Source organism: Dama dama, chromosome 15 (assembly GCF_033118175.1).
Source record: "Dama dama isolate Ldn47 chromosome 15, ASM3311817v1, whole genome shotgun sequence".
NCBI classification, from domain to species: Eukaryota; Metazoa; Chordata; class Mammalia; order Artiodactyla; family Cervidae; genus Dama; species Dama dama.
Window position 1 is genome coordinate 79,191,483 of NC_083695.1, and position 26,532 is coordinate 79,218,014.

The 26,532-nt window shown below is 49.1% G+C and overlaps 1 protein-coding gene across 6 annotated transcripts in view; it reads left to right on the top strand.

Moving 5' to 3' along the window:
* The window catches only part of VTI1A (vesicle transport through interaction with t-SNAREs 1A), a 368,978-nt gene extending 351,654 nt beyond the window's left edge, over positions 1-17,324 (top strand). For all 6 annotated transcript variants that reach the window (XR_009696149.1, XM_061162659.1, XM_061162654.1 and 3 more), the window contains one exon: positions 13,878-17,324. Coding sequence is in view for 3 of the 6 variants with exons in the window: in XM_061162657.1 (XP_061018640.1) it covers positions 13,878-13,971 (94 nt within the window). In the remaining 3 variants the exon portion in view is untranslated. The remainder of the gene's footprint in view (positions 1-13,877) is intronic.
* Positions 17,325-26,532: the final 9,208 nt, after the last annotated feature.

Genomic DNA, 26,532 nt, shown 5'->3' on the forward strand with positions numbered 1-26,532 from the left:
AGAGGAGGTCTTCTTAACCTGGGGCTCACCTGCTCAGAAATGATTAATGCTGCTGTGGGGAACCCAGAAGGATGGGGAGGGTGGTGGGAGGGGGCTTCAGGATGGGGGACACATGTACACCTGTGGCTGATTCATGTCAATGTATGGCAAAAACCACTACAATATTGTAAGTAGCCTCCAATTAAAATAAATTAATTTTTTAAAAAACTTAAAAAAAAAATCAGTTTAGAGTGAAAGATGGTGAAGGAGATATGAGTTTGAGCAGACAGTGCACATCCTCCTGGGTGTCTTCCGCAGAGCAGCCCAGGGATTCATGTCAGCAGAAAATCCCTCCCCGCGGTCAGGAGCGGTATGCCTGGACCCTGGAGCGAAGGTCACCTGATGGGAGCTGGCCTGTGAGGAGCCACTGTGGAGATGGAACTGGTGGGAAGGCAGAGAAAGAAAAGGAGAAATACCCTGACTTCTCGCTCCCTCCCACCCCACTGTCCTGCCAATGCATCCCATTGAACACAGTGGGCAGCCGGCCCACAGGGGTTGGGGTGGTGGTTTATAGAGCAAGGCAGTGAAGGGATAAGAAAAGGATCTGAAGACACATGGCCCCAGGCTTGGCACAGTGGGGATATGAGTTAAGACATATCCCATTCAGTCACGGAATCAAATCTGGATGAAAGAGAGAAGTTCTTATGTTATGATCTAGAAAACATAACCACATCCCTCAAGAGTTGACAGAGATGCAGGTGGCTGATAAACCTTTGCCAAAATGTTTTATTCCCCCGACATCAGGAAAGAAAAAAGGTGTAAATCCGTGACTCTTAGGAGACACGTATCTAATGTCAGATCTTGCAGGAAATATTGTGAAAGCCCATCACAAAAGCCAAGGCAGCCATGTCTCCACCCGTGTGACCTCAAGCCGGCCCTGATCCAGAAGAGGCATCTTGGCTGTCAAGGGGCGTCTCCAGGGAAACTGACAGCTGGGGAGGGCGGCCTCCAACTTCCTGGGTAATTGAGTAGCTGCTGAAGGTGGGGCTTCCAGGAGATGGGCTGAGCCTGGGCCCCACAAGGCAAGCTAATCAAGGCCAGCAATGGGATGTGCCCTCCAGAATCAGCAGAGGAATCTGAAGGTCTTCCAGGCTAAGGCACCTGATGGGGCGTGTCTTCTGGAGGGGAGGGAGCAGGCAAACAAGGAGGAATTTCAGGACTCACTGCTGGGAGATGAGTGAGCAATAGATAATAGGAGTGAATGGACTGTTGCTCACCAGGCTCCTCTGTCCATGGGATTCTCCAAGCAAGAATACTGGAGTGGGTAGCCATTCCCTTCTCCAGAGTATCTTCCCCACCCAGGGATGGAACCTGGGCATGTGAGCAGATTCTTTACCGTCTGAGCCACCAGGGAAGCCCCGATAAAATAGTAGCTATTCTAGTTCAGTTCTAAGCAGCTACTATTGCCAAGCACTGGTCCAAACACTTGATGTTGACTTAACTCACTTATTTATTCATGTAATTAATTGACCAAGGTACTGCTATTATTAACCCTATTTTTCTGATGAGGAAGCTGAAGCATTGGTTCTTTGGACCTTTCAGATTCCTTGTATTGGTACTTTCATCTTTTTTTTTTTAAACAGAGGACTGATGGAGGATTTTCCACTTTTTATTTTGCCAAGTAAGGGGGACTAGTTTTCCAAAGAGAGTGTATATTTCCAATGTCCAAGTCAGGACCCTGAAAGAAAACAGTGACATCTACTATCACCATCACTCCACAAAATAAAGAATATTTCACACTAAAAGAGCCAAGGATATAATCTTGGAGAAGTAATGAAGTAATTTGCCCTACTAGTGTGTGGCAGATTCAAATCTAGGCAGTCGGATCCAGAAATGAAGGCGACTGATTAACTTCTGGCCAAATGTAGCTCATGGCTTCTCTGGCGAGTAAGGGAGGTGGGGGGACTCTCAAGGGAGGGGTTGGGGAGTGGCTCGTTCAGGAGGGCAGTGGAGAAGAGTGTAAAGATGACGATGTCCAAGACTTGCCTTCAGACAATGAAGGCGAGTCTGACAGAGAATGTGAGACACACCAGTTACATAAATAACCACTTTATTATGTGTTCATCCAGCGGGGGTGGAAGATAAGACTGGAGATGTGGGCTGGGGCTTCAGGGAACTCCTTTGTCTAAAGAGGCATGGTATAATCTCCACCTCATGGGATTGTGGTAAGGGTTCAACAAAGTGCAGAAAATGCCAGAACAGCACCTGGCTGGGAGTCCACATCCCACTCAGATGAGCTTGCGGGTATGGTATGGCTGCAGCTCTCATCGCTGTCACTGATGTTGCTGTCGGCATCACCATGGCAACCACAGTGTGACAGCGTGAGGAGGAATCTCCAGAGGGTAGAGCTGGGTGGGATTTTCCAGCTCTGGGGTTCACAAACTTTGACATTTCTTGGATTTGGGACTTTTTAAACAGAGGACTGAAGGAGGATTGTCCACTTTTGATTTTGCCAAGTAAGAGAGAGTAGTTTCCAAGGAGAGAGCACATTTCCAATGTCAAAACAAGGAGATTGGAGGGGAAAAACATACCATCTGCTATTACCGTCACTCCATAAAATAAAGGACATCTGCACACAGAAACAGTATGAAGGACACAATCTCAGAGAAAAGGGCAGTCCTTGAAATCAAGTAATCTGGTTTTAGGACTTCCCTGGTGGCTCAAATGGTAAAGAATCTGCCTGCAATGAGGGAGACCTGGGTTCTAGCCCTGAGTCAGAAAGATCCCCTGGAGAAGGAAATGGCAACCCATTCTAGTATTCTTGTCTGGAGAATTCCACGGACAGAGGAGCCTGGTGGGCTACAGTCCGTGGGGTCTCAAAGAGTTGGACGCAACTAAGGGACTAACACTTAATCTGTCCTTTTTTTTTTAAAAAAAAAAAAAAAAAAAAGGAGGCCGCTAGGTCGTTCTTTTTTCATCTTCAGCTTCGGCCTGGCATTTGGGAATCACAGTTATCCATCCTTCCATGCCCCTCTTCAATGGGTTGTCCATGAAGTTCCTTCAAGTTTTTCCGTAAGTTGTTACTGAAAACCTGAATGAACAATTTGGCCACCCAGTATATAGACATGGCACTGGGTTGGGCTCAGTAAGAGACTGATAGGTTCTGAGCTGTGTTCCTGGATTTTGTTGAATGTTCCCTGTTGGCAGAAGACATATTTGGAGTCGCCGTGATGTGCAGTTGCCATAGTGGCCCCAGCCACTCTCCTGAGAATGAGGATCACAGTGAACCAGGAATGGGCCTGGGGGTCTGAAGACATGGCTGTGTCGACCATGGTCGACCTCGGGCATGTCCCTCCACCTCTCAAGGCCTCCGGGTCCATGACTCTAAAACTAGAGTGTGGAGACCTTCTCCAGCTCTGGGCGTCTGCAAACCTGGGAGAGATTACGTGTAACTTGCCTATCTACAGCATCCTTATTTCATTTTCTTCAACTATTTTCCAAGCCCTTTGATTGAAGCAAGCTGCCCTGATCCTCTCTGAAAGCCTGGTAGCCAGCAAAGCTCTCCAGGCCCCCTGCCATCATCAAGTCCATATTTAAGAATGGCAGCGGGCCGCACTGCCGGGGCTGAAACGTGATGTGTGTTTGGCCCCGCAGAGTGCAGTGTAACTACACACCACTGATCAGACCCTGGCGGACTTATCAATGGGCTCTGACAGGTACTTGCTGGCTGCCTTCCCGGGCTGGGAAGGTCTCCTCAAGCCAGCCAATGGGATGCCCTCCCTTTGCCTTTGATGTTCATGAGGCCACCTCAGAGGGAAGGCTTGCCCTGCCGGGGACAGTGTTACCATGAGACCCAGATGTACCAGCCTGTGGGATCAAGAAGTCTGGTGAGCTTGGGGTGGGGTGGGGGGGAGCAGCTTCTGGGACACCACCTCCACCACCTCACCCAGCCCCTGGAGTCTCCGCAGGCAGCTCCCCCAGCTTCTGACCACTTTCCTCTTGCCTGTCCCGTCTCCTGAAACCACATTTCCTTTCAGAGAATGACTTGCCAACTGCACGCATATAAAGGCTTTACCTTTTCAAAGTGCTGTATAATCTTTAATGAGCGAATCCTCTTCTCCCTGGGGTGGTTGGTGAACAGGCTGCTTTTGCTTGGGAGGAAACTGGAGTGACTTGCTCCAGGTCACCTCAGGCCAACCCAGGATTGTGGGTGCACAACAAATTGTCCCCAGCCCCTAATGACGGCCTTTGTTGTGAGACTTCTGTAATTGATTGCTCTTTGTGACACTGTTGGCTCCCGCAGGGCAGGACTCTGGGTTTCCTTTTTTTCTGCCGAGGGACTTGGCCAGACCTGCTGTCCCCATCTGCACAGCATGCAAGGACCACAGTCTCCAGCGGAGGAGAACGTGCCCTCGATAGCTTTTAGCTTTGAGTCCAGGAGTGTGCAAACCACCGATAGCGTGCAAAACCTAGCCCCCTGTCTGCTTTCGGATGGCCCGTGGGATAAAAATGGTTTTGACACTTTGAAATGGCTGGAAACCAATCAAAAGGAGAATATTTTTCAATATGGGAAAATTACATGAAATTCAAATCCCAGGGTCTATAAAGAAAGTTTTATTAGAACACAACCATACTCGCTGGTCCACACATGGCCTCGGTCTCCTTTTGCACCTCACAGGCAGAGTCAAGTAGTTGCAACAGAGGCAGTATGGTCCACAAAGCCTGAAACAGTTACCATCGTGGGTTGTATTATGTGTTCACCCCTTCCTCCCATGCCCTCCCCCCAAGTCCATATATTGAAGTACCTCAGAGTGTGACCCTGTTTGGAAATCTTTGCAAAAACAATTACTTAAGATGAGACATTCCTGGAGCAAGATAGTCCCCTGGTCCAATACAACTGGTGTCCTTAGGAAAGAGGAAATTTGGATGCAGATATACACACAGGAAAAAACATCATGTGAAGATGAAAGCAGAGATCTCAGTGATGCTTCTCCAAGCCAAGGAACTTCAGATATTGCCAGCAAACCACCAGGAGCTGGGGGAGAGGCATGGAACAGATTCACTCTCCCAGTGCTCAGGAGGCTTCAACCTGCCAACACCTTGATCTAGGACGCCCAGCCTCTGGCAAGTGAAGCAGTACATTTCAGCCACCCAGTCTATGGTACTTTGTTACTGCAATTCCAGCAAACCAGTATGTTTATTATCTGACCCTTTACAGAAAAAGTTTGTGGATCCCTGTTAAATTAAGTAGAAACTTGGAAACAGAGTGCTATTCATCCTCACTCAGGACCTAGCCTCTGTGTGCCACATACTGGCTCCTGTCACTCCTGGGACTTCCCTGGTGGTCCAGTGGCTAAGATTCCAAACTCCCAATGCAGGGGGCCTGGGTTTGATCCCTGGTCAGGGAGCTAGAACCCACATGCTGCAATTAAGACCCATCGCAGCCTAAATAAAGAATTATTAAAAACAAAAACAAAAAAACCTATCCCTCCTGTGTCCTCTTCCCTCAGGATTCATGGATAACTGACCACTTCTAAAAGCAGGTCAGTAAATATGGACTCAGTATGGCAGGTGATGGCTTAGTAAGTTGGCCCAGAGATAACATCTGGCCTTCTTCTTGTTTTAAATGTCTTGTCCCAGAGGCAGGAGTCTCTGTGGGAGGAGACCTCTCTGGTCTCTCATCTCACATGGCTTTGAGCCACTGCCCACTCTGTTCATGAATGGAAAGGTCATTCTGAGATGAAAGAACCAACAGCTCCTGAAGCTTGTGAGCCCCACAGCTGTATGCAGAACTTCCAGCGAACCAGACTGGAGCTGTCCTAACCTCAGAGGAGGACAAGAGTGTGCAGAAATGGAGAACGACTGGTCATTGTGAAGACTGAGACCAGATGGTCAGGTTCACATCCTGGTGTGGATGTGAGAACTCTGAATATTCATGTCCTAGGGCTGACATGACACAGCACCAAAAAAAAAAAAAAAAAACTGGGTGACTTAAAACAACAAAAATGTGGACCACGCTCCCTCCGAAGGCTCTTGGGAAGAACTCTTCTCTGCCTCTTCCAGCTTCCGGTGGCCACACGCACTCCTTGGCTTGTGGCAGCCTCTCTCCAGTCTGCATCTGACTTCACAAGGCCTTCTGCCCTATGTATGTGTCCTCTCTTCTCATAAGGACACCCGTCATTGGATTAGGGCCCACCCTACACCCAAGATGACTTGAACTCAAGATCCTTCACAAATTAAATCTGAGAAGACCCTGTTTCCCAATGAGATCAGGTTTTGAGGTGGACTTGAATTTGGGGTGGGTGAGACAGGTGCAGGGGTGGCTCTTCAACTGAGTACAGTATGGTTGAAAGTGAGAGAAGCCCCAGCCAAACTTGCTGTAATCAAAAGAGAATCGTTTGGCTCCTATAACTAGGAGGTTTAAATGTGACTCTTCAGGCACACAGCAGGGGTTCAAGTAACGCCCTTACAATCCATCTTTTTCTCATCTCCTGGCTCTCTGTTCCTCTGTGTTGGCATCGTTCAGGCAGGTTCCCGTCCTGCGTGGTGATAAGAATGCCTCCCACCCTCCATGTGCGGTTGATGGATGCATGCTAATGCATGCTCAGTCCCTTCAGTCACGTCCGATGCTTTGCGACCCTATGGACTGTAGCCCAACAGTCCCGTCTGTCCATGAGATTCTCCAGGCAAGAATATTGTACTGGGTTGCCATTTCCTCCTCCAGAGGCTCTTCCCAACCCAGGGATTGAACCTGCATCTCTTATGTCTCCTGCATTGGCAGGTGGGTTCTTCACCACTAGCGCCACATGTCCACCCAACATATCTCCCTCCAACCTCTCTGTGCTAGGCTCCCATTGTCCGTCCAGCCAGTCCCAGTAAAGAGAGTACCTTTTTCTTGAGTTTTTAGGAAAAGTCCTCACAGGACTCCATCTGGCTTGGTTGGTAGACTAATTCCTACACAAGTGACTCTGCAGGGGGCCAGAGAACTAGTTAGCTGGGCCTGCCTGGATCACGTGTCCACGTGTAGAATCAGAGAGTGGGGGTGCCCCACCTGAATCCCTGGGGTAAAGCAGGGGATTCCTCCTGAAGACATAGGACCTGGAAGACCCTGGGTGGACATTATCAGAGGCCATAACAAACACACAGCTCTAGTTCAGAGGCAGCCAGGTAAAGTTAAAGTTAGTGTTAGAGGTTGATTCCCAACAAATCATTTCTGCTGCTCCTATTTTCATCTCTTTTTGGTGAAGACTAACGTGGAATTGGATGCAGAACTGGGGGAGACTTTCCCTTGGCCCTTGTTTTTGAAAAGTTCCTTCCCCTACTGCTCTCCTGGTTGCTAAATATCCTGCCAATTGTTACTCTTCTGTCAGAACCCAAAGGTGGGGCATCATTATTCAGGCCTGGTGGGCCAGGCAGGAAAGCGTGTGCTGGACAGGACCCCAAACCTGTGGCGTGTTTTGCCGTCTCCAGCTAGTGAATGCAGGCTTGTAAAGAGGCTTAGATGGTTGGGGGGACGGGGGAGGCGGTGGTTAAGAACTAACTCCTAAAGCTGTGCATGTCTACAAGCAGCCCTTAAAAACCAGAAAGACAACCACATCAACCTCCAGGGGAGCTTCATTCATTCATACATTCAGCAAGCTTTTCTTTTTTTATTTTTGAGAGTGTCTGTGCCAAGCTCTGTTTTAACCACTGGGAATACAAAAGGTAGCTTAAATAAGGAGATTCAGACTGTCGAAGGGTCACTTTTTTTTTTCCACTGGGGAAACATGCACAGAAACAGAAAATTCATAAAACTGTGTGGTTAGTGGTGAGAGAGGGGCCCAGGGAAATCCAAGAGTGAACAAGGGGTGTGGCTGGGAAATTTTCCTGGAAGAGGTGAGGAAAATAGGCCTCCTGTAGATCAAGGACTTGGTTTTGGAATCAGGGTGAATCAACCTAAAACTACTTTTTGGTTTCAAATAGCAGAAAATGGAGCTCAAACTGAATTCAGGAATAGAGTTCATTTATTTTCTCATGTAACTGAAAGTCCAAAAGAAAGATGTTTGATAGAGAGGTTCACCATGTCTTCAGGACTGGAGTTCCATTTCTCTGCCTTTCCTTCAACTCTGCTATCCTCCATGGGTCAGCTTCTTTCTTAGAAGCTGGCTTCCCTCATGGAAACAAAAGGGCTGCAGCAGATCCTGGCCTGATATCCACTCACCACATGGCCCAGGTGACTTCACATTCTAAGCAAACCTGCCATTCACTCAGTTGCACAGGCTTCATTCACGTGCCTGCTTCTGGTGCAGTAACTGTGGTCAGGAGCGTGGAACACAGTGACCTCTTATCGTAGGTCACAGCTCTGCCCCTGGAGCTAGGGATAGTGTCAGATGTTTGGAATGGAGAAATGAATGCAGCCAACATGTATCTGCTTTTCATGGGAAGTAGAATGCCCACCTGAGCTTGCTGAAACTTTCATCAGCACACACTGGCATTGGTTATAGCTGAGTCTTCAGTGAGGAGTCTTATAAGCAAGAAGGGAGCGAAGGGGCTCTTAGCTTCTGAAAACCAAGAGACAAAAAACCTGTTCTTCAAGGAAAGAAGTCGTGTCATGCTAAGTCACTTCAGTCGTGTCTGACTCTTTGTGACCCCCATGGACTGTAGCCTACCAGCCTCCTCTGTCCATGGGATTTTCCAGGCAAGAATACTGGGGTAGGTTGTTGCCATTTCCTCCTCCAGGGGTCTTCCTGACCCAGGGATCGAACCTGCGTCTCTTACATCTCCTACATTGGCAGGCAGGTTGTTTATACTAGTGCCACCTGGGAAGCCCATATGAGCCTTCGTCATACCCTGGCATCTGTGATGCTTTAAACCAAAGCCGCATCTGGCTTGGTCAGCCGCCCCATCTTGGAGAACTGGGGCAGGAGTACATCACCCAGTATAGCTGATGGTGCAGTTTCAGTGACTCCCAAATCTCACTGTCTTCATACTAGTCCACCATGGGTCATGCTGAGCCCCCAGGGCAATGGTCTTCAATGGGGAGACTCAGGGATCCAGGCAGAAGGAGTCTCCATCATCCTGAACCTCCACTCCTGGAATGCTGTTGCTGTTCAGTCGCTCGGTCGTGTCTGACTCTGCGACCCCATGGACTGCAGCACGCTGGCTTCCCTGTCCTTCACCATCTCCCAGAGCTTGCTCAAACTCATGTCCATTGAGTCAGTGATGCCATCCAACCATCTCGTCCTCTGTCATCCCCTTCTCCTCCTGCCTTCTATCTTTCCCAGCATCCAGGTCTTTTCCAATGAGTCGTCTGGCTGTTCACATCAGATGGTCAAAGCATTGGAGCTTCAGCATTAGTCCTTCCAATGAATGTTTAGGACTGATTTCCTTTAGGATTGACTGGTTTGATCTCCTTGCCGTCCAAGGGACTCTCGAGCATCTTCTCCAACACCACAGTTGCTCAATCGTGTTCGTTCCTTTGCAACCACACAGACTGTAACCTCTGTCCATGAAATTCTCCAGGCAAGAATACTGGTGTAGGTAGCCATTCCCTTTTCCAGGGAATCTTCCCCAAACCAGGGATCAAACCCAGGTCTCTTGCACTGCAGGCAGATTCTTTACCATCTGAGCCAGTCGGGAAGCACCTCCCAGAATGTACACCCTCCTAGAACAGAATAACAAGGGAAGAGTCAGCTGGAGAGTCAAACCCTGGAAGTTAGATGCCTCCACCCAGAAGTGACGCCCAGCTCTTTTGCTCACACTCCACTGACTAAGATAGGTCGCATGGTCACATCTGACATCAAGGGGCAGGTGAGTGTCTGTACCCAGAAACAGAGAGGTGCATGGTGGTGAAGGTGGAGATGCCTACGACGGTGGAATTCCTGGGTTCCTCCGGTGAGAGAGCGGAGGGCTGTTCCAGGTGCCTGCCTGCCTACTTCCCTTCAACCAGTCTTCTGTGATTCCAGCTGCCACACGCTGGAGCTTGTTTCCAGAGGGGGAGGAGACTGGCAATGGAAAGATTAGCCGCTCCCTGGGTTCCACACAGGGATCAGTATTTTCAATAGTACTTTGTGAGTTCAGCCTCAAAGTAAATGGTTAATTCATCTTGTATCAACAGCACTGTGATTCATAATGTAAACTTGGAGAATCCTTGATGTTTCGGGCCCACATTCCTTTTAATTTGGCTCTGCATTCTTTTAAAGCCACAGCGTGCTCACTTAATAGAATGCAGCATGCAAATGCACAAGTTTTTGCCTAGAGGCAATTTAGCCTGGCTGTTTCAATGGATGTCTTCTTTCAAGTGTATATTCTTTCTTAAATTATTTACTGGGTAAACACACTTTGCATTTTCAAAAGGGAGATTAAGACTGCTTGCTGCAGACCTAGTGGAACATAAAGCCCCCACCACCCCATCCCCAACCCTGTCCAAAGTTAGAAAGTAGTTACTTTGGGCTTCCCCCAAAGTTCCTTCTCTGCCTCTCGAGCTGGGAACCCCGCTTCCTGCCTTGTGGTTCTGACTCTCTTTGGACTCTGCATTCCTTTCTGCTTCGCATGCAGCCGTACCTGCCAGCAGCCCCTGGCCGGGACAGTACTCCAGGCCTCCTCACAGATGGGGCCCTCCAATGCCAGCCCATGTTTCCCTGTCCAGGCTGGCTTGGTCTTATTCACCCAAGGGCCCCAGTGGCTCACTTTTCTGGTCCTTAGAGGTGCTATATCCAACACCTTTGAGGTCCAAAGCTGGGTTGGTGGCCGGGCCAGGGTCAATCTCACTTCCAACTCTGTGAACGCCAATTCTCTTTATTATTTATTTGCCCCTCTGCACCATTCATCCCAAATATTTGCCAGCCTTTGGTTGAAAGCAAACCTTCTCTCCTGCTGACCTTTTCCACTGCCTGCACCCGGTTCCATGAAGACCATTCCTTCTCCCGGATTCAGGGAAAGGTCCCAGTAGTGCAGTGTTCCATCTTTGGGGGACTTTTTTGTTTATTCATTTAGTTACTCAGTCGTGTCCAACTCTTTGTGACCCCATGGACGGAAGCTGTCCATGGGATTTCCCAGGCAAGAATACTGGAGAGGGTTGCCATTTCCTTCTCCAGGGTGTCTTCCCGACCCAGGGATCGAAGCTACGTCTTTTGGCACTGGCAGGGGGTTCTTTACCACTGAGCCACCAGAGAAGCCCTTTGGGGGATTTACCTCAGCTTTTAACTTCAGGTTTTTCTGTGTAGACTCCCTGAGATTTTTCCTGCAAATTAAATTTGCGCAGATTTCTTCTCCATTCTCCTTTGAATGGAATGATTACAATTATAGTTCTTTCACTGTCATCCTTTGGATGGATCTCCTGGGGACCTACTTACCAGTCTCCATGACTTGTGCTGGGGCTGCAGAGGTGACGGCGCCAGGAACTGAGGATGCACCAAGGTCTTTCTGAACCTCTGTGAGCCTGTGGCACCTTTCTTGGGATCAGGTGTGTGTGCACTGAGTGAATTAAAGATACGACCCATTAGGAAAGATCATGAGTGAAACCCACTTCTCTTTGCCTGGAGATGAGGGAAACCCAATTAGGAAGACCAGGAAAGAGCTGAGGATTTAGGGATCCCTGTGTCTTCATTTTTCTAACCATGTCTCGGATTAAACAAGTAACACTCACAGTTAATCCTTTATAAATTAGCATCATGGATGCCTTGGGGCCCTCAACCCACAAATAAAATGGTTGTCAACCAAGAGACACACTACCGTATATTACTTAAGGCAGAATTTTAAAGAGTTTTCATGCTTTTAATCTGTTTCACTGCTGAGTTTCAATTTTGCTGATTTCCTTTGCAAGTCTGATGCGGGTGACTGTGGTAAATAGAGATTTTGACAGTGACTCGGGCAAACAGGATGGGTAGGGACGGTTCTGAAGATTTCTGCCCCTTCCTGAAAGAAGGGGGAAAATCCATCTAGGTTTTAAATCAAGCCACCACGTCGCACTGATCAGTGTTCGTAATTAGCCTCACTTTTAACAAGCCGTGAAGTCCCGTTTTTATTTCTTTATTTTGGGGACAGAGGATCTTCCTGGCTCCTGAGTAAATATGGCCTGTTAAGTCTGAATTAGCTGTCATCACAGAAGAATTAATGTCAGGGCGCAGCCTTTCTAGTGGAGAAGGGAAGAGGCAAACAAGACAGATCTTAGCTGAGCCTTACGTGATAAATGAGGACCAGGCGAATCATTCATCTCCTTCGAGGAAAGTGGACACAGGCACAAAAGCAGTTTTGCGGAAGACGTGTCAGCAAATGTGATCATTTTGTAACCTGTCAGGAGGAGAGAGCTGGTCCTTCAAGGGGGGCCACAAGGGAGTGGGTTTGTCTGATGCGACTGTCTCTGTCCATCCATTTAGGCTTGGGGAAGAAGGGGGTGGGCGAGGGAGGATCCAGCTGAAACCACAAGGATGCTGTCATCCTTCTGAGAAAGAAACTCATCCAGAAGCTAGAAAAGACTGAACACCTTGTAAAGATGTATTCTCGAAGATGTGAGGTTAGGAGGATGGGGTCTCCGTTAAACTGGGGTCTGCGTGGTCCCACCTAGCTCCTCCTATGGGAGTCTCCATCCAGTGTTCTGTGTCTAGACGGGCAGCAGAACTTTTTCTTCTTCTTCATCTTTTTAATATTTATTTATCTGGCTACGCCATGCCTTTGTTGTGACATGCAGGATCTTCCATTTTAATTGTGGCATGGGAGACCTGTAGTTGCAACATGAGAACTCTTAAGTTGGGGCATGTGGGGTCTAGCTTCCTGACCAGGGATCAAACCCCAGGCCCTCGGTATTGAGAGCATGGAGTCTTAGCCACTGGACCATCAGGGAAGTCTCCAGCAGGCCTTTTTCTGCTTGATATTTGGAGGACGGACAGATGGGGTTTACTGTGAGGTCTTGATGGCATGGTCAGCCCGCCTGGAGGGCCCACCAGTCCGCCTCTATTTCTGCCTGCTTGGTTTGGTGGGAGCAAGTGTGGGCGAGGCTGTTTGACCCAGCTTCCCTTGGAAAACCTCAACCTGAGATTGTGATGTTTGACCTCTTTTCTCAGAATGAGGTAACAGATTATGAAACAACTTCATCAGAAGCCCTCTGCAGGCATTCTAGGAGCATGCATCTTCACTCTAGTTCTACTTCGAGCTCCCAGTTCCCCATCTGCATTTAGCAGAGCCAGGGCTGAGGGGGTGGGAGTCCCGAGAGGTGAGCCCCCCCCAACCAAAGCACACCAGGCACCTGGGCCATATTTTGTATGAACCTGCATTTCCATCTTTCTTTTTTTTTTTGCCACGGAGCACATGTAATGTTTCCTCCTGGCATCACAGAGCGTGAGCCCCAGTGACAGATGACGGTTTCGTAGCCTGAGCTGCAAGCTTGACACTTGCTTCTTAATCTTGTCCTTTTCTTCCTAAGTCTCTCTTTTACTTTTCCCCAGGTATTTCTGTACAGGTAAGTATCTTACTGTGACATGTTTCCTTAGTCTTTCACTTTCACTGGAAACACTGAGGGAAAAGAAAAAAAAAAAAACAAAAAACCGAGGTTTGTCTCACATGTTAAATTAAAAAGAGAAGCTCGCATGGGGCCCTTGATCCCTGAAAGATTACTATGTGGGACTTGGAACCCAGAAAGCCATTTGAATCACCGTAGCTTCGCCGTAAGCATTTCTCCCAGTGCTGCATGACAGTTGCAGTAGAGTCGTTCATTTGCTGGCGGATCGTTTGTAGAAGCACAGAGCTGCATGGTCTCTCTCTGTCTCACACACACACACACACACACACACACACACACCCCTCATACCGGGCTCCCAACCCCCACCCATGAAGCCTCCCTTTGATTAGCCGACTTGGTTTTGTATGATCTTTGTCCTCTGTTTATCTGTGTGAATTGTTTTTCCTCCATTGCTCTCTCCTAGAATCATCCAGAACCGGATCCTGATCGTCATCTTGGGCATCATCCTGGTTATCACCATCCTGACGGCGATCACTTTTTCTGTCAGAGGACACTGATGTATCTGCTCTTCCTTGATAAACAGCGACCACGGCTCGTTCTGAGTAATTAAGACAAAATGGTCACATGAATCATTTTCTTGCGCTGACAGGCTCTGAATGACCCTCCCTCTCTCTCTCGCCACTGTTCAGCTGAAGTGCAAAGACTGTAAAAATATTTTCTATTCCTGTTTGCATGTGGGTTGGTTTCCTTTTCTAGGTTTGTCTTCACCCAGATTTGTCCTTTATAGGGGAAGGCGAGTGTTTATTTGCCTTTTGGTAATTTCATCTACTGACCAGAATAGCCTGGGTGACCTTCTTGCTTGCCCTGTGGACGTGGCAGGGATCACGGTTGGGGAGAGGGCACAGATGAGTCAGTCACAGCGGCTTCTGATGGGCTGTGCTGTTTGTCACACACCTCTTGTCACCGATCAACCCTTCTGTGATGTCTGAGGATAAAAAATGCAGAGACCAGCAGGGCCAGAGCCACTGACTGGCCCTGCAAACCAGTCCTGTTCCTCCCCAGACATAATGAATATAGTCCACCTGCCTGAGTGTTTTCATTGTAAAGGTGGGTATTTAAAAGCAGTTGTGTGGGAAATTGAGTTAGCACTTTCCCCCTTTTTCTATGCGTACTTTTTTTTTTTTAAACCCAAGAATATTTTTTGCTGAGTCTGCCCAATATCCACTTTTCACAACTTTGATTACTGGCTGCAATAAAGATTCCCTTGCCTTCCAAAAATCCCATCCTCCCCAGAATCTGGTGGCAGAGAATGCCCCAGCACAGTACTTCCCGGTGACCTCCTCTCCCCTGACCTGTGTAGGCGTCTCTGTATACTTTCCATCTTAATATCTGTACTGTCAAAAGGAGCCCTCATACATGCAGAGGGTCTGTCAAGGTTCTCTCCACATCCATTCCAGTATGTAAAGAGAACATGAATATTTCAGGAAGAGCAGGAACATGATTCCGTCAGTGCGAAATTTCAGATGTGATTATCAATATGGTATAGTCCTATAGGCTGATCCACTGGAAATAAACTTGATGGGAAAACATTCGCTAACCTCCTTTCAAAGAATCAGGGGTCGCAGTGTGTTACAGTAGGACGGCTTGGGTTTTTCACTAACAAATGCGAGCACAGCCTTCCTGAATCCACAAGGTACTCAAACCTCTAATGTGCTTTGTGATTTTCTTTGGTTTCTTCCTGTCCAAGGGAACCAGGAATTGCGTTCAAAATGAGTTCATTTATGATCAGGCTCCAAGTTGCCTGAGCTGAGGTCATTCTCCCCCTAGTCATAACGTGAAATGTGTTTTTCTTAAGACTTCATAGGCACTTCCAGGGTCCTTTCTATCTTTTGGATATAATTGGGAGCTCTGAATCCTTGAAAAGCAAACCTGTTCCCTTCATAAAAAATGCTAACCACCTGTGCCCATGGGCTGAGATCACCTGGATGCAGCACTTGATTTTTTTTATTCTTCTCCCAACTCAGAAGTGAACCATTATGGTTTAGAGAGGAAACACACAATGGCAAAATCCACCCGAGAAATTGCACTTATTGAAACAGGCTAGGGCCTGCATGTGTTCAGATAAATCATTTAGTATTGTGTAAATAAAGCCGCAGCCTTTACTTCTCGAGGATGGTGTGGGATTTTGGCAGAGCGCAGTAGCCCAGCAAAAGAGGGAGGGCTATACTAATTTTCCTATCAGCTTCAGGGCTCTATCCTAGCAAGAAAGAATCTTTTATTCTGATAACGGAATGAGTGTGTGTGAAACACATCAAAGAAATGATGAAAAAGCAAGGCAACAAGTCATCTCCTTCTCATTTGGAAACTCTAATGGTGGGGAAGTATTCTACCAACCTTTCTGGTGGCTTCCCTCAAAACAGCTGGTCTTAGCTGAAGTGTATAATCGGTTACCCAGCCACAGCTCATGCCTGTAGACTCTTCCTGAGGCCACCTGGCAAGCCAGGTCAATCTGATCATCTAAACTTGCTGGCTTCTAAATATTTCACCTGATGTTCATGTTGAAAGTAGAGGTGGTGCAGAAAGAGGGTATGGTTCACCTCTCAATGGCAGCTTCTTTGGGGTTCTATCTCTTTATCAGCCCTTGCCGGAGACTTTGCCCCACTTCAACCTTAAGAGTGGGAAGAAGGTGAACAGATAACCCTTGGCCCAACAGCCCCATCCCATCCACCTCGAGAACAACCTCCTAGACCGGGATAGTGAGCACTTTGTAGGAAGCTGGTCCGAAGGCCCCTGTATCCCCGGCTGGCCCTCCCAGATGCTGCAGACAGACTCAAGGAGCCCCCGGTGAGGAACACTGTTCACCCTGCTTCCCTGGAGAAGGGGGAAAGCCCACTGATTCAAAGCCATTCATAGAACTGTGAAAGGTCCTAGGAACTTAGTACGTCGACCTTGATTGATGAATATCTCTAAAGTCAGGAGCCTTTGTTAAAAAATTGTGTTCAGCAGAAGGGTTGGGGGTTGCTGGGGAGGAGGAAGAGGAAGGAGGAAGCCCTTGCCATATAAAATTCATGCAGACTAAACAGTTTCCCTGACAGAATAAATAAAGCGGATGCTGCCCTGCTCCAGAATCAAAAGCAATTTAATTAAAGTCTCTTAAGTTGTAAAGAGTTTTAAATGTTCCATGTTGAAGACGAATGCCGGCAAATGCAGCGAGCCTGACGTCAGCTGCCAGGCCTGGACTGGGAGGCCATTTGCTATTCTGTTTAAGGCAGGCTGGATTGTCTTATTTTGGAACCAGCTTGGTGGGGGGTTTGCTTTGCTACTGCTTCTGAGCCCTGAGCTTCAAAGGCTGAAATTAATGGTGAACAAAATTGTGCGGCTCTGGCCGTCCCATGCGGGGCAAGCCCATTGAGGGTTATCATTAAGTAAAGAAATAAAGAGGGGGAAAAAAGCCTGCCTGTTCCAAAAACCTCATCAGATAATGACCTCAGTGATTGGATTTTCATTACCAAACAGCATCCAGAGATTATCTACTCCATGGAAGAAGGGAGGGGGGAGGGAAAAAAAAAAAGAAAGAAAGGAAAGCAACTGTCTTTCTCTTCCTCTCTCTCTCCTTTTTTTTTTTTTTGCACATCTTTTCTTTAAAACTGTCAGATCATTTCAGTATTTCAAATCCGAGGAAAACAGCCTGCCTGCTGCTGTATTTGAAGTTGTAATGGTGTCAAAAAGTCACGACTGACTGACAGCCGTCAGTCCCAGAGGGGCTCATTAAATCATAAAAACTTGACAAGGAAATAATTGCGCATCGCCAGCAACTTGGCGCCTGTTTAGACGTTTTTATTTTCTTTCATTATTAGTCCCCACCATTACGTTCATTAACAAATTGCATTAAACAACTGTTAAGGGCTAATGATTTGTTTATCGCTTTTTTTTATTATTATTATTTAAACATTAGCTGTGTCATGTGGTACCCCAGCAGCCTCTTGCCATCATCCAACTGAATATTTTTCCACTCCGAGCTCCGGGTACTGTTGGAATATGAAATAGATTATTCATTACTCTCCTCTTTGCCACTGATTTGGTTTCATGTAGCGTCTTCCACAGAGAAAGATGAAAACTTGTCAAAAATAGGTTATATCTTATTCGAAGGGGCAACAATAGCAGCAGGTACAGGCACACTTTAATATTTAATTAAGGTGGATGTTAACCCCTTTAAATGACTTTAGCTGTAAGTTCTATTCAAATGCAGAAGAGAAAAATAATTGTTCTTAATTTGCAACCTGTTTGGCAGGCACTCTTCATGGAGTTAGCTAGAAATTTAGAGCAGCATTTTTAAATAATGAAATTTCCCATCATAAATATGTATAGCCATTTGTCTACGTAGATGAGAATTAACTACCAGCCATGATTTCCTCATCTCTTTGGTCTGAACTGCTAGCCTAGTGGGGCATCCAGTGCTCGGGAGTGGAGATGGCTTTCCTGGGAGAATGGTGTATCCAGAGCCAAGGACTGTTGGTTGTGGCTGGGGCTGGTTTCCAAGGAACCTTTGAGTCCCCTGACTCTGGTCCACTTGCCTCCCCCCTTTAGCTGAGTGTGTGGTTGGAAGACTGTGGCCTGGAGTGAAAGTGAGTAGGGACCTCTCAAAGGAACGCTTGTGCGTCCAGCCGGCTGGTGCTGGGAGGGTGTGATGGGGCGTGTCTGGGCCATCTCTCTGTGGTCAGTGAGCTCACTGCAAACAGTGCTTCCCTCATAGACAACAGAAGCAGTGCTTTCCTGGGACTGACCTTCCGCCTCTTTTTCTTTTCTGTGACTTGCCGTTGGTGACGTGTTTGGCTTTTCCACAGGTTATGAGATTGAGGGAAAACGTTCCAGTATCATTATCGTTTTCCTAAGTCAGAAGTCAGTGGTATCTTCCAGGTTGTAACTGCTGGCTGCGTCTGGTCCCACCGTTTGATTTGATGAGTTCACATAACCATGCGGCCACTCTCAGAGGCCCGGTTCATTGGCCGAGCTGGGGTGTTCTGGTCCGTGTCAGGGAATGGGGAGTACTTTTCTCCCAGGCTCTTTCTACTCCCACCTACCCAGCCCAGAGAGCCCAGGCCCCTTGGCTGACTTCTCCGTGGATGTGAAGGGGAAAGATGGTACACGTTCCTTGCCCAGCACCTCTCAATGTCACCCATGCAAGGACAGATGGCCCTCCGGGAGCCATGGCACAGGAGGGGCCAGCAGGTGTGAGCCAGGTGAGGCCTGGCCTCAAGCCTCATGGGTCACTGTGGGATTGGAAACGGCAGCCACCCCAGGGTTTGGGGGATTTCAAGCCTCCATCTCAGTCCACTCTAAATTAGTCACACGTCAACTTGCCATCTTTGTTTGGAATGGACTCCGTGTACCACAGCAAAAGGCTTGCTCAGAGTTTTTTTCCAGAAAGAAGGAAGGAAGGCTCTGTGGTGAGCTATCCCCAGTCTGCCAGCCTGAGACGCTGGTCGAGGTTACTGCCTGAGAGGAGATGCTGGCCCAGACACTTGGCCTCACCCTACGCTCTGCCTCATGAACCTGAAACAAAAACCCAGGAAGCTCTCTTGTTTATATGGCTTTTCTCTGCCTGCAGCACATCAGACTTAAACCAATGGTACCTGTGAGAGGCTACGTCAGGTGGCTCTTAGACACCCCTTTTTATTTTTTATTTTTTTCCCATTTATTTTTATTAGTTGGAGGCTAATTACTTTACAGTATTGTGGTGGTTTTTGCCATACATTGACATGAGTCAGCCATGGATTTACATGTGTTCCCCATCCCGATCCCCCCTCCCACCTCCCTCCCCATCCCATCCCTCTGGGTCATCCCAGTGCGCCAGCCCTGAGCACTTGTCTCATGCATCCAACCTGGACTGGCGATCTGTTTCACACTTGATAGTATACATGTTTCGATGCTGTTCTCTCAGATCATCTCACCCTCGCCTTCTCCCATAGAGTCCAAAAATCTGTTCTGTACATCTGTGTCTCTTTTTCTGTCTTACATATAGGGTTATCGTTACCATCTTTCTAAATTCCATATATGTGTGTTAGTATGCTGTAATGTTCTTTATCTTTCTGGCTTACTTCACTCTGTATAATGGGCTCCAGTTTCATCCATCTCATTAGAACTGATTCAAATGTATTCTTTTTCATGGCTGAGTAATATTCCATGGTGTATATGTACCACAGCTTTCCTATCCATCCGTCTGCTGATGGGCATCTAGGTTGCTTCCATGTCCTGGCTATTGTAAACAGTGCTGCCATGAACATTGGGGTGCACGTAGACACCCCTTTTTAAAATGGGCCAGGTGACTATGTACACAGAAGAAAGTTCTTCAAGCCACAGGCACTGAGCCCAAAAAGGGAGACCTTGAAGGAGAACCAAGAGCAGCCAGGCACAGGAAGGATAGCCCAGGAGAACAGTGTGTGTGACTGGAGCCAAGGCTGGATACGGGCTCTTAAAATGGGTGATGAAGCCAAGGTCAGTGTCCCCTCCTGTTGTGGAGGAGACAAGACAGATCCTCAGCATGAGTGCTGAGAGAGACTGCCCGCATCCATTAGGCTCTCAGGTCAGTAACAAGGTGAATGTGCCTGAGCCAGCTTATCAGAGGCAAGTAGGACAAAACCACGATGGTGGGGCAACCACGATGGTGGGGCAGGAGCAGGAGCATATGCGGTTGGGAGTGTATGAGGACATAAGGAACAGTGTGCAAGGTGAGGATGAAGACAGTTAGAGGGGCTCATCCCAGGAAGTAGCCAAGAAGGAGGGGCACAGGCTAGTAGGCCCCATCTCCTGCCACCATCCTGGGCCCACCATCGCCCTCCTTCACAAACAGCCAGAGGAGAGGAAAGGCAGGGTGCATGTCGTCCAGAACCCTGACCCAAATCCCATGCCACCCCTGTTGCCCTTCCTCACGGGGCTCCCACCAAACTGTGGAAAAAGCACTTCCTCAGCCTGAATCACCTGCTACTCATGCTCCATAAATAACGAAGGCATCACAGAGAGAGGGGAAGCGCCAAGAAGCAGAGCCCGGCCTGTGAGTCTGTGAACCCGCGCACCCCTCCTCCCCTTCATCCAAACAAGGCCCTTTGGCGTGAATAATAGCTCCGCGGCCCCGAAGCCTGTATTGATCGGCCGCGCTCGCTGCTCCGCTGAGAGCTGCCTGGACTTTTCCTGGGGGCAGGACGGGCACCGCTGAGCGCAGCCCACCCCCGCCTCCCCCGGCCTCCCCCAGGTGTGCTCGGGAGGGGACAGGACCGGGGGAGCCAAGGCCCTGCTCCAGCTCAGCGCCGCTTTGTTGCCTCAACTTTTTAGTTTTTAACATATGTTGCCAGGGAAAGTACCTGAGTTGGAAAGAAGTGTTTTTTTTTCACATGACGAGGCCCCACGGAGTTGAGAACAAATACAACCTCGGGCTTCAACTTCTCTCCAGAAAGTTCTGCTCCTCAGAGGAGCCCTCTGCTGACATGCAGGCCTCCTGTATGCCCACCACAGGGCTCGACACGGTGGCAGGCTATATTGCATTCTTCTTAGTTTTCCCCATCTTCCATCATCAGAAGGGAGGGCAGCTGAGACTGTGACCAGAATCCATCGCCTCCTTGGAGGACAGGAGCTGTTGTTGCCAAGTTCATTGGAGGAGCGTCAGCTGGAGGCTGGTAGAGGCGGGGACCGAAGCCTGCTAGCCCCGCTCCTCAAGGCCCCGACCACACCACCCCATCCCTTTGTTCACTTCTCTTCTGGACGAAGGAAGTGGCCAAGGCCTGGGCCCTCTGAAGGGTGTGCAGTTGTAAGGTCAGCCAGGGCCCCGCCTGGTGACAGCCTACGGGCTGGGAGACACCTGAAACCCCACCTTTGAAAACTCTACTCCTTTGGGTTCTGACCTTGGATCCTAGGACAATTTGTGATTTATGATCCCATAGGCAGCGTCCTCAGCCACCGATCCCCCTGGGTGAAAGGTTGGACAGGGTATGGGGGAGAAGCAACCCACCAATGGAGGGAGCAGTTTGCAGGGATGGGGGCCTGGGTTCCCTGGGACCAGCTCCCTGAAGGTTTCTCTTGGCATCAGCTACCCTTGCTGGTAACAGATGGATTACTGGGGGCACAGCCTTGCCCCTAAAGTCTACACACACCTGGCCGGGGCCCCCAGCTGCTCAGACAGACACGGAGGTTCTGGGAACACATGGGCTCTGGCAGGCAGAGGTAACTGGTCAAGGTCCCCCAAGCACCTCCCGCAGCACTGCCCTGGTGGAGAGGGAGGACACAACAGGGAAGCAGGTGGTGCCATCAGCACAGTTGACCTTGGGGTCCAGCAGACTGTGTCCTTCCAAGAGCTGCTCCAGCCTCCCATCCGAGTCCTGCTGAGGGTGACGGGAGGCCCAGGCTGTTGTGATGTACAATTTGACATTTGGGGGAAGCACCCAAAAGGCTCACATACACCTTGAGAAGACCCTCCCCACACTGCCTGTCCCTGGGGTCTTGACACAGGGGGGCATGGTGACCCTCAGAGCCTCTTTCTGCATCATCTACATCTCCTCTTCATCCATGCCCATCCCTCCCAAGAAGTCACGGAGAGAGCAGAGTTGGATGGCTTCATTTTCAGAGCTCCTTATTGTCCCCAGCAAGACTTCTAAATAATCAGTCTCTCTATATGAAACATAAGGGGTATAATCAGATTTGTTTATCTAGTCAATAAATATTCATTGAGCATCTACTATGTTCCAAACCCCGAAGACACAAGGTCAAAAAGATGGATAAGAAAACAGGTAAAATAGTTCCCCAGCCCTGGGGCTGGAGGTCAGAAAGCTGTTTTCAGGCCCAGTGAACTGACTTGCTCTCTGATACCAGACAAGTGACTCTCAGGGCCTGGACATCACCTGGCGATGCCCTCGCCTCTGCCGCCTCCCACTGCTGACCCTGAGATTAAGGCGCACGTCCATGAATCGCTTGGCAAAGTCCTTTCCAGACAGCAGCGCTGTGTACCCGTTCCTCCTTGCAATTTCCATGCCTACCTTTGCACAATTGCCCTATCTGAGCGGGACTGACTGACACTGCATGAGCACTGGCCCCTTGTACATCAAGAGCTGCCCAGGAGAGGCCAGGAACAGGAATAGGGACCATTTAGACTAGGATTGACTTGGAGGATTTTTTTACCCCCTGCTTATTAAATGACTTAGCAGGCAATCGGAAACCCAAAATATCATAAAAGGAAAAAAGTTGCCGAACGGCTAAGAGGTGCGCCACAGGAGTGGGGTCGGGCTGAACAGATGGAGCAGGAGACGTTTTTTCAAAGGCTTCTTTCCCCTTCTTCTCCCCTCCCTGTCCCCCACACGGAAAGGGGAAAATAGAAGCAGAATCCAGATTTGGGCATGGGGGTGAGCTGTTCACCCTCCCTCACAAGCACCCCCAGACTCTGGAGACACTTTGATGTCTGGGCGCATGGCACTCGGGGCCGGGAGATGCCGGGGTATTCCAGTCTCTGGACCAGCCTCCCTGAGCTCCTTTGTGAGGGCAGATGAAACACAAGAGTCCAAGAGCAGGGTATTGAAATGAGCAAACGTGGATCAGTGTCGCTTGAACTCCGGGCTGGCCACCTTGAAACAGTTTGGGCGGCGACAGCCAAGCAGATGAATGAGCTTGGATTCACAGAGCCCTCGACCTGTATGAGCTGTTGGGACCATTTAGCCCTGCCTGCTTGTTTTCAGATGGGGAAATGAGGCTCAGAGAGGGAGTGAGACTTGTTCAAGATCACCCAGCAAGTCGGTGGCACGGCTGGAGTGGACGCCAAGTCTTTGGCCTCCAGCCAGGCTTCTCTCTTCTGCACAAGGAACTTCAACTTCAACGAGCACCACATTCTAGAGGCCACAGCCCGGCCACAGGGACACTGGCCTCCTTGATAGTGTTGACCTTCCCGCCACAGGGCTGACATTCCTCAGTTGACCTTTTAAAACCATCATGCACAGAAAAACTCAGTTCCATCCGTGTTGGCTGTGGTCACTTTTTTCCCCTGAATATCATATCTTCTGAGGAATCGGCAGGGGACACCCTGGTTCTCTTTCCTGGACAGGGAAGCCTGGCGTGCTACAGCCCATGGGCCTACAAAGAGTCAGACACAACTTAGTGACTGAATAACAGTGAACACGGCCGGTTCGCTCCTCAACTGAGCCACAAACATCACCTTAGGAAAGCGTTGAGATTCTTGCAATCTCTCCTCCCCCTTCCACCATTAGTAGCCACCCCCCTCCACAAAAGAATTTTGTGGAGTAATGATTAGAGCCCCACCCTGATGCTGAGCCCCCAGGGGAGGTCCAGACGCTGAGATGATGCTGCTAGATCTGGGGGAGCCCCAGAGATGCTCCTGCTCCTGAAGTGTTGTCTGCAGTGTATTCACACCCAGGAACAGCCTGGCAGCGCGACCACCCAGGGCTCCAGTGTTCTCCCCAAGCCTGGCATTGTCCGTGTGAGCTGGGCCTCTGGTGTTCCGAGCACTGGGCCCTGCTGTGCCTTTTGCAAGTCATACCCTGTTCCTGGCTTTGGCTCCTCATCCAGCAAACGGGAAAGCCGGGCTGGAGAGTCTCAGGAAAGCTGGTCTCTGCCGACTCCGGTCATCCATGGCAATGAAAAGTGAATGCTCCTGACAAAGCGAGGGTAGAGGGCCCAGGGTTAAGATGGCAGCCTTGGCATGTAGAACCTTCTAGAAGGCCAGGAGATGTGGCCTACTGACAGGTCTTGAATGCAGGGCTGGTGTTATGGGATCTGCACTCAGAGGGTCCCCAGGCTTAGGGTTTCAAGCTCTGTATCACTGTCTTGAGATTCTTAAGAGTTTTGTCTTGGTAAAAGCTGTGGTTTGTAAATGAAGTCTGATGGGACAGTGGACCAGGAAGTGGGGGTTTGCGCCTTGGCTTATGTGGTCTTGCATCCCACCACCTGCCTGTTCCTGGGGTCTGGTTCTCAACTGCTCCGTCTTCTGTCCCCTGCAACCCTAGCTGCACTTGGCCATCCCCTCCCCACCTTCACTCAGCAACCACTGCCCACCTGCCCCCAACCTGGGCCCAGGCATGGAGGAGGTGGGGTCGGCATGCCCACCCCATGGTGCCTTGGAGTACTCTGCAGGGACAAGCTCTGGTCCCCCTGTTCCCAGGATCTAGTGTGTCCAGTGCATCCTAGGGATTGCCCATCTGCTGAAGGTTGGGGCAGGGAGCCTGTGCAAGAAGAGGCCTGACCCCACTTCCTGCCCCAGGCCTGGGGCAACACATGACCATTGGAGAGGAAAGAAACCTGACCTTCAGGTTCCAGGGCAAGTACGGGTCCCCAGTCACCAGGCAGGACTCAGGCCTGTGAGGGATTCTCCCTGGGGAGAATCTCCACTGGCCCACTCCGTGCCTGGGGGAACCCTCTCCTCCTTCTTCCTGCTTCCCTGAATCTGGTTTGTCTCTTCTGGCCAGTTCGAGGCACCCTCTTAAGAGCCACGAAATACAGTGTACAATTGGTGAATCTACACGTGTTAAATATGCTAACGTTTGCATTTAAAACTGGCACTATACAATATAAAAGTGAATGGTACAATTTGTGCTGGTAATTTAAAATTTTGATTTAACGTGTAAGATTAGAAATTTTTAAACACCATGAGAAGTTGAAAAAGAGAGAGAGACCAGGGAAGAAAGGAAACAGCGTTTTTTCTTGCTTTCTGAACCAGGGCCTCCACATTTTTGCCTTGCTCTGGATCTCACCAATCACAGAGCCAGTCCTGCCTGGATGAGTCACCTTCCCTCTCAGGCACCCATTTTCCTATCAGGAAACCAGACCATTAGCAGTGTGTTTCCCCGCCCTTGCTCACGGGCACATTATGAATGTGCCCTTGGATCAAGTCCATGGAAGAGATTTAGAAACCTGTGTGTAGTGCCAATCCCCAGCCTGGGAGCCACAGCCAGCCCTTCATTCTGGAACAGGAGTTCAGCCCCACTCCTGTGGGTTTCACCACCATTGACAAGTCAGGCCCCCCAGGTGTTGTGTCCTAGAACTGAAGGCCCAGTCTGACCACCCACTACCTCCCATACGTACAGACTGGAGATGTCAGTGCCCAAAGAGCTTGAACCTGGAATCTAGGCAAGTTGTGAAGTGGAAAGACGGCAGTCGGCCCCACAGCTGAGCCTACAGTGTGCAGAGACCACTGTTGATCTCTGCACTCATCCATTCTATTTTCTGTCAAGAGCCAGGATTTCAGAGCCTAGTATGAGGCTCAGCATCAGCACCAGGGAGGCTGGGTACCAGCCAGGTTTGGGTTTCAGGATCATCTTGAGAATGGTAACAATCTTGATTATGGTTACACTGCCGGGGTGGGGTGGGGGTGAGAAGAGATCTCCATTTCAGAATTGTTTCCAAGCCTACCATCATGGGGTATGGGACGGGTGGTTCAAGTCCAGAGTTCAATCTAACTTGCCTGTGGGCAAAGTAGGGTTCAATCTGCGTAGAGGACTCACTATCCAAGGGTTGAGTGGGTCCAAAGTAGCAGCCTGTCATATCCCACAAAAGTCCTGTCCCTTTAAAATAATATGTATGGAGTGAAGGAATGAACCCATTTAGATCCACTTGCCTCAGTGGAGTCCAAATGCTAAATTGCATACTCAATAGCATCATTTTAGGAGAGAGAAAAAATTAGATGACCCTCCTTTGACTTCTTTTACAGCTTTACTGCTATAGGGGAATGTCTCTCTATCATTTTAAAGTTTTGGATTTTGAAAGTTTGTCTTATTTTACTCATTATCACATTTTGAGTGATGTCTTCTGGCTCCAGCTCAGCTTCCTCCAGATAATTCATTAGGCCTGTGAGCTGCTCGAGAGTGGGATTAGAACCCGTGTAGTACATGGTCGCTTTAAACTGAGCTCTGCTAATTAATCGCTCTTCTCTGTGTAACTGAGCGATAGTGTTCCTTCCCTAAGGAATTGCAATTTCATGGTTCCTAATGATGCTGTGATTACATTATCTAGATCACTTAGACAGTGGGTGTCAGGAGCGATGCTCGAAGCCCGTCTGGAGGCTGGGGAGAAGTCACTCCTAAAACCAAGGAGATGAGGAAAAGGAGTTAACATGTCTGTTGCTAATTTTC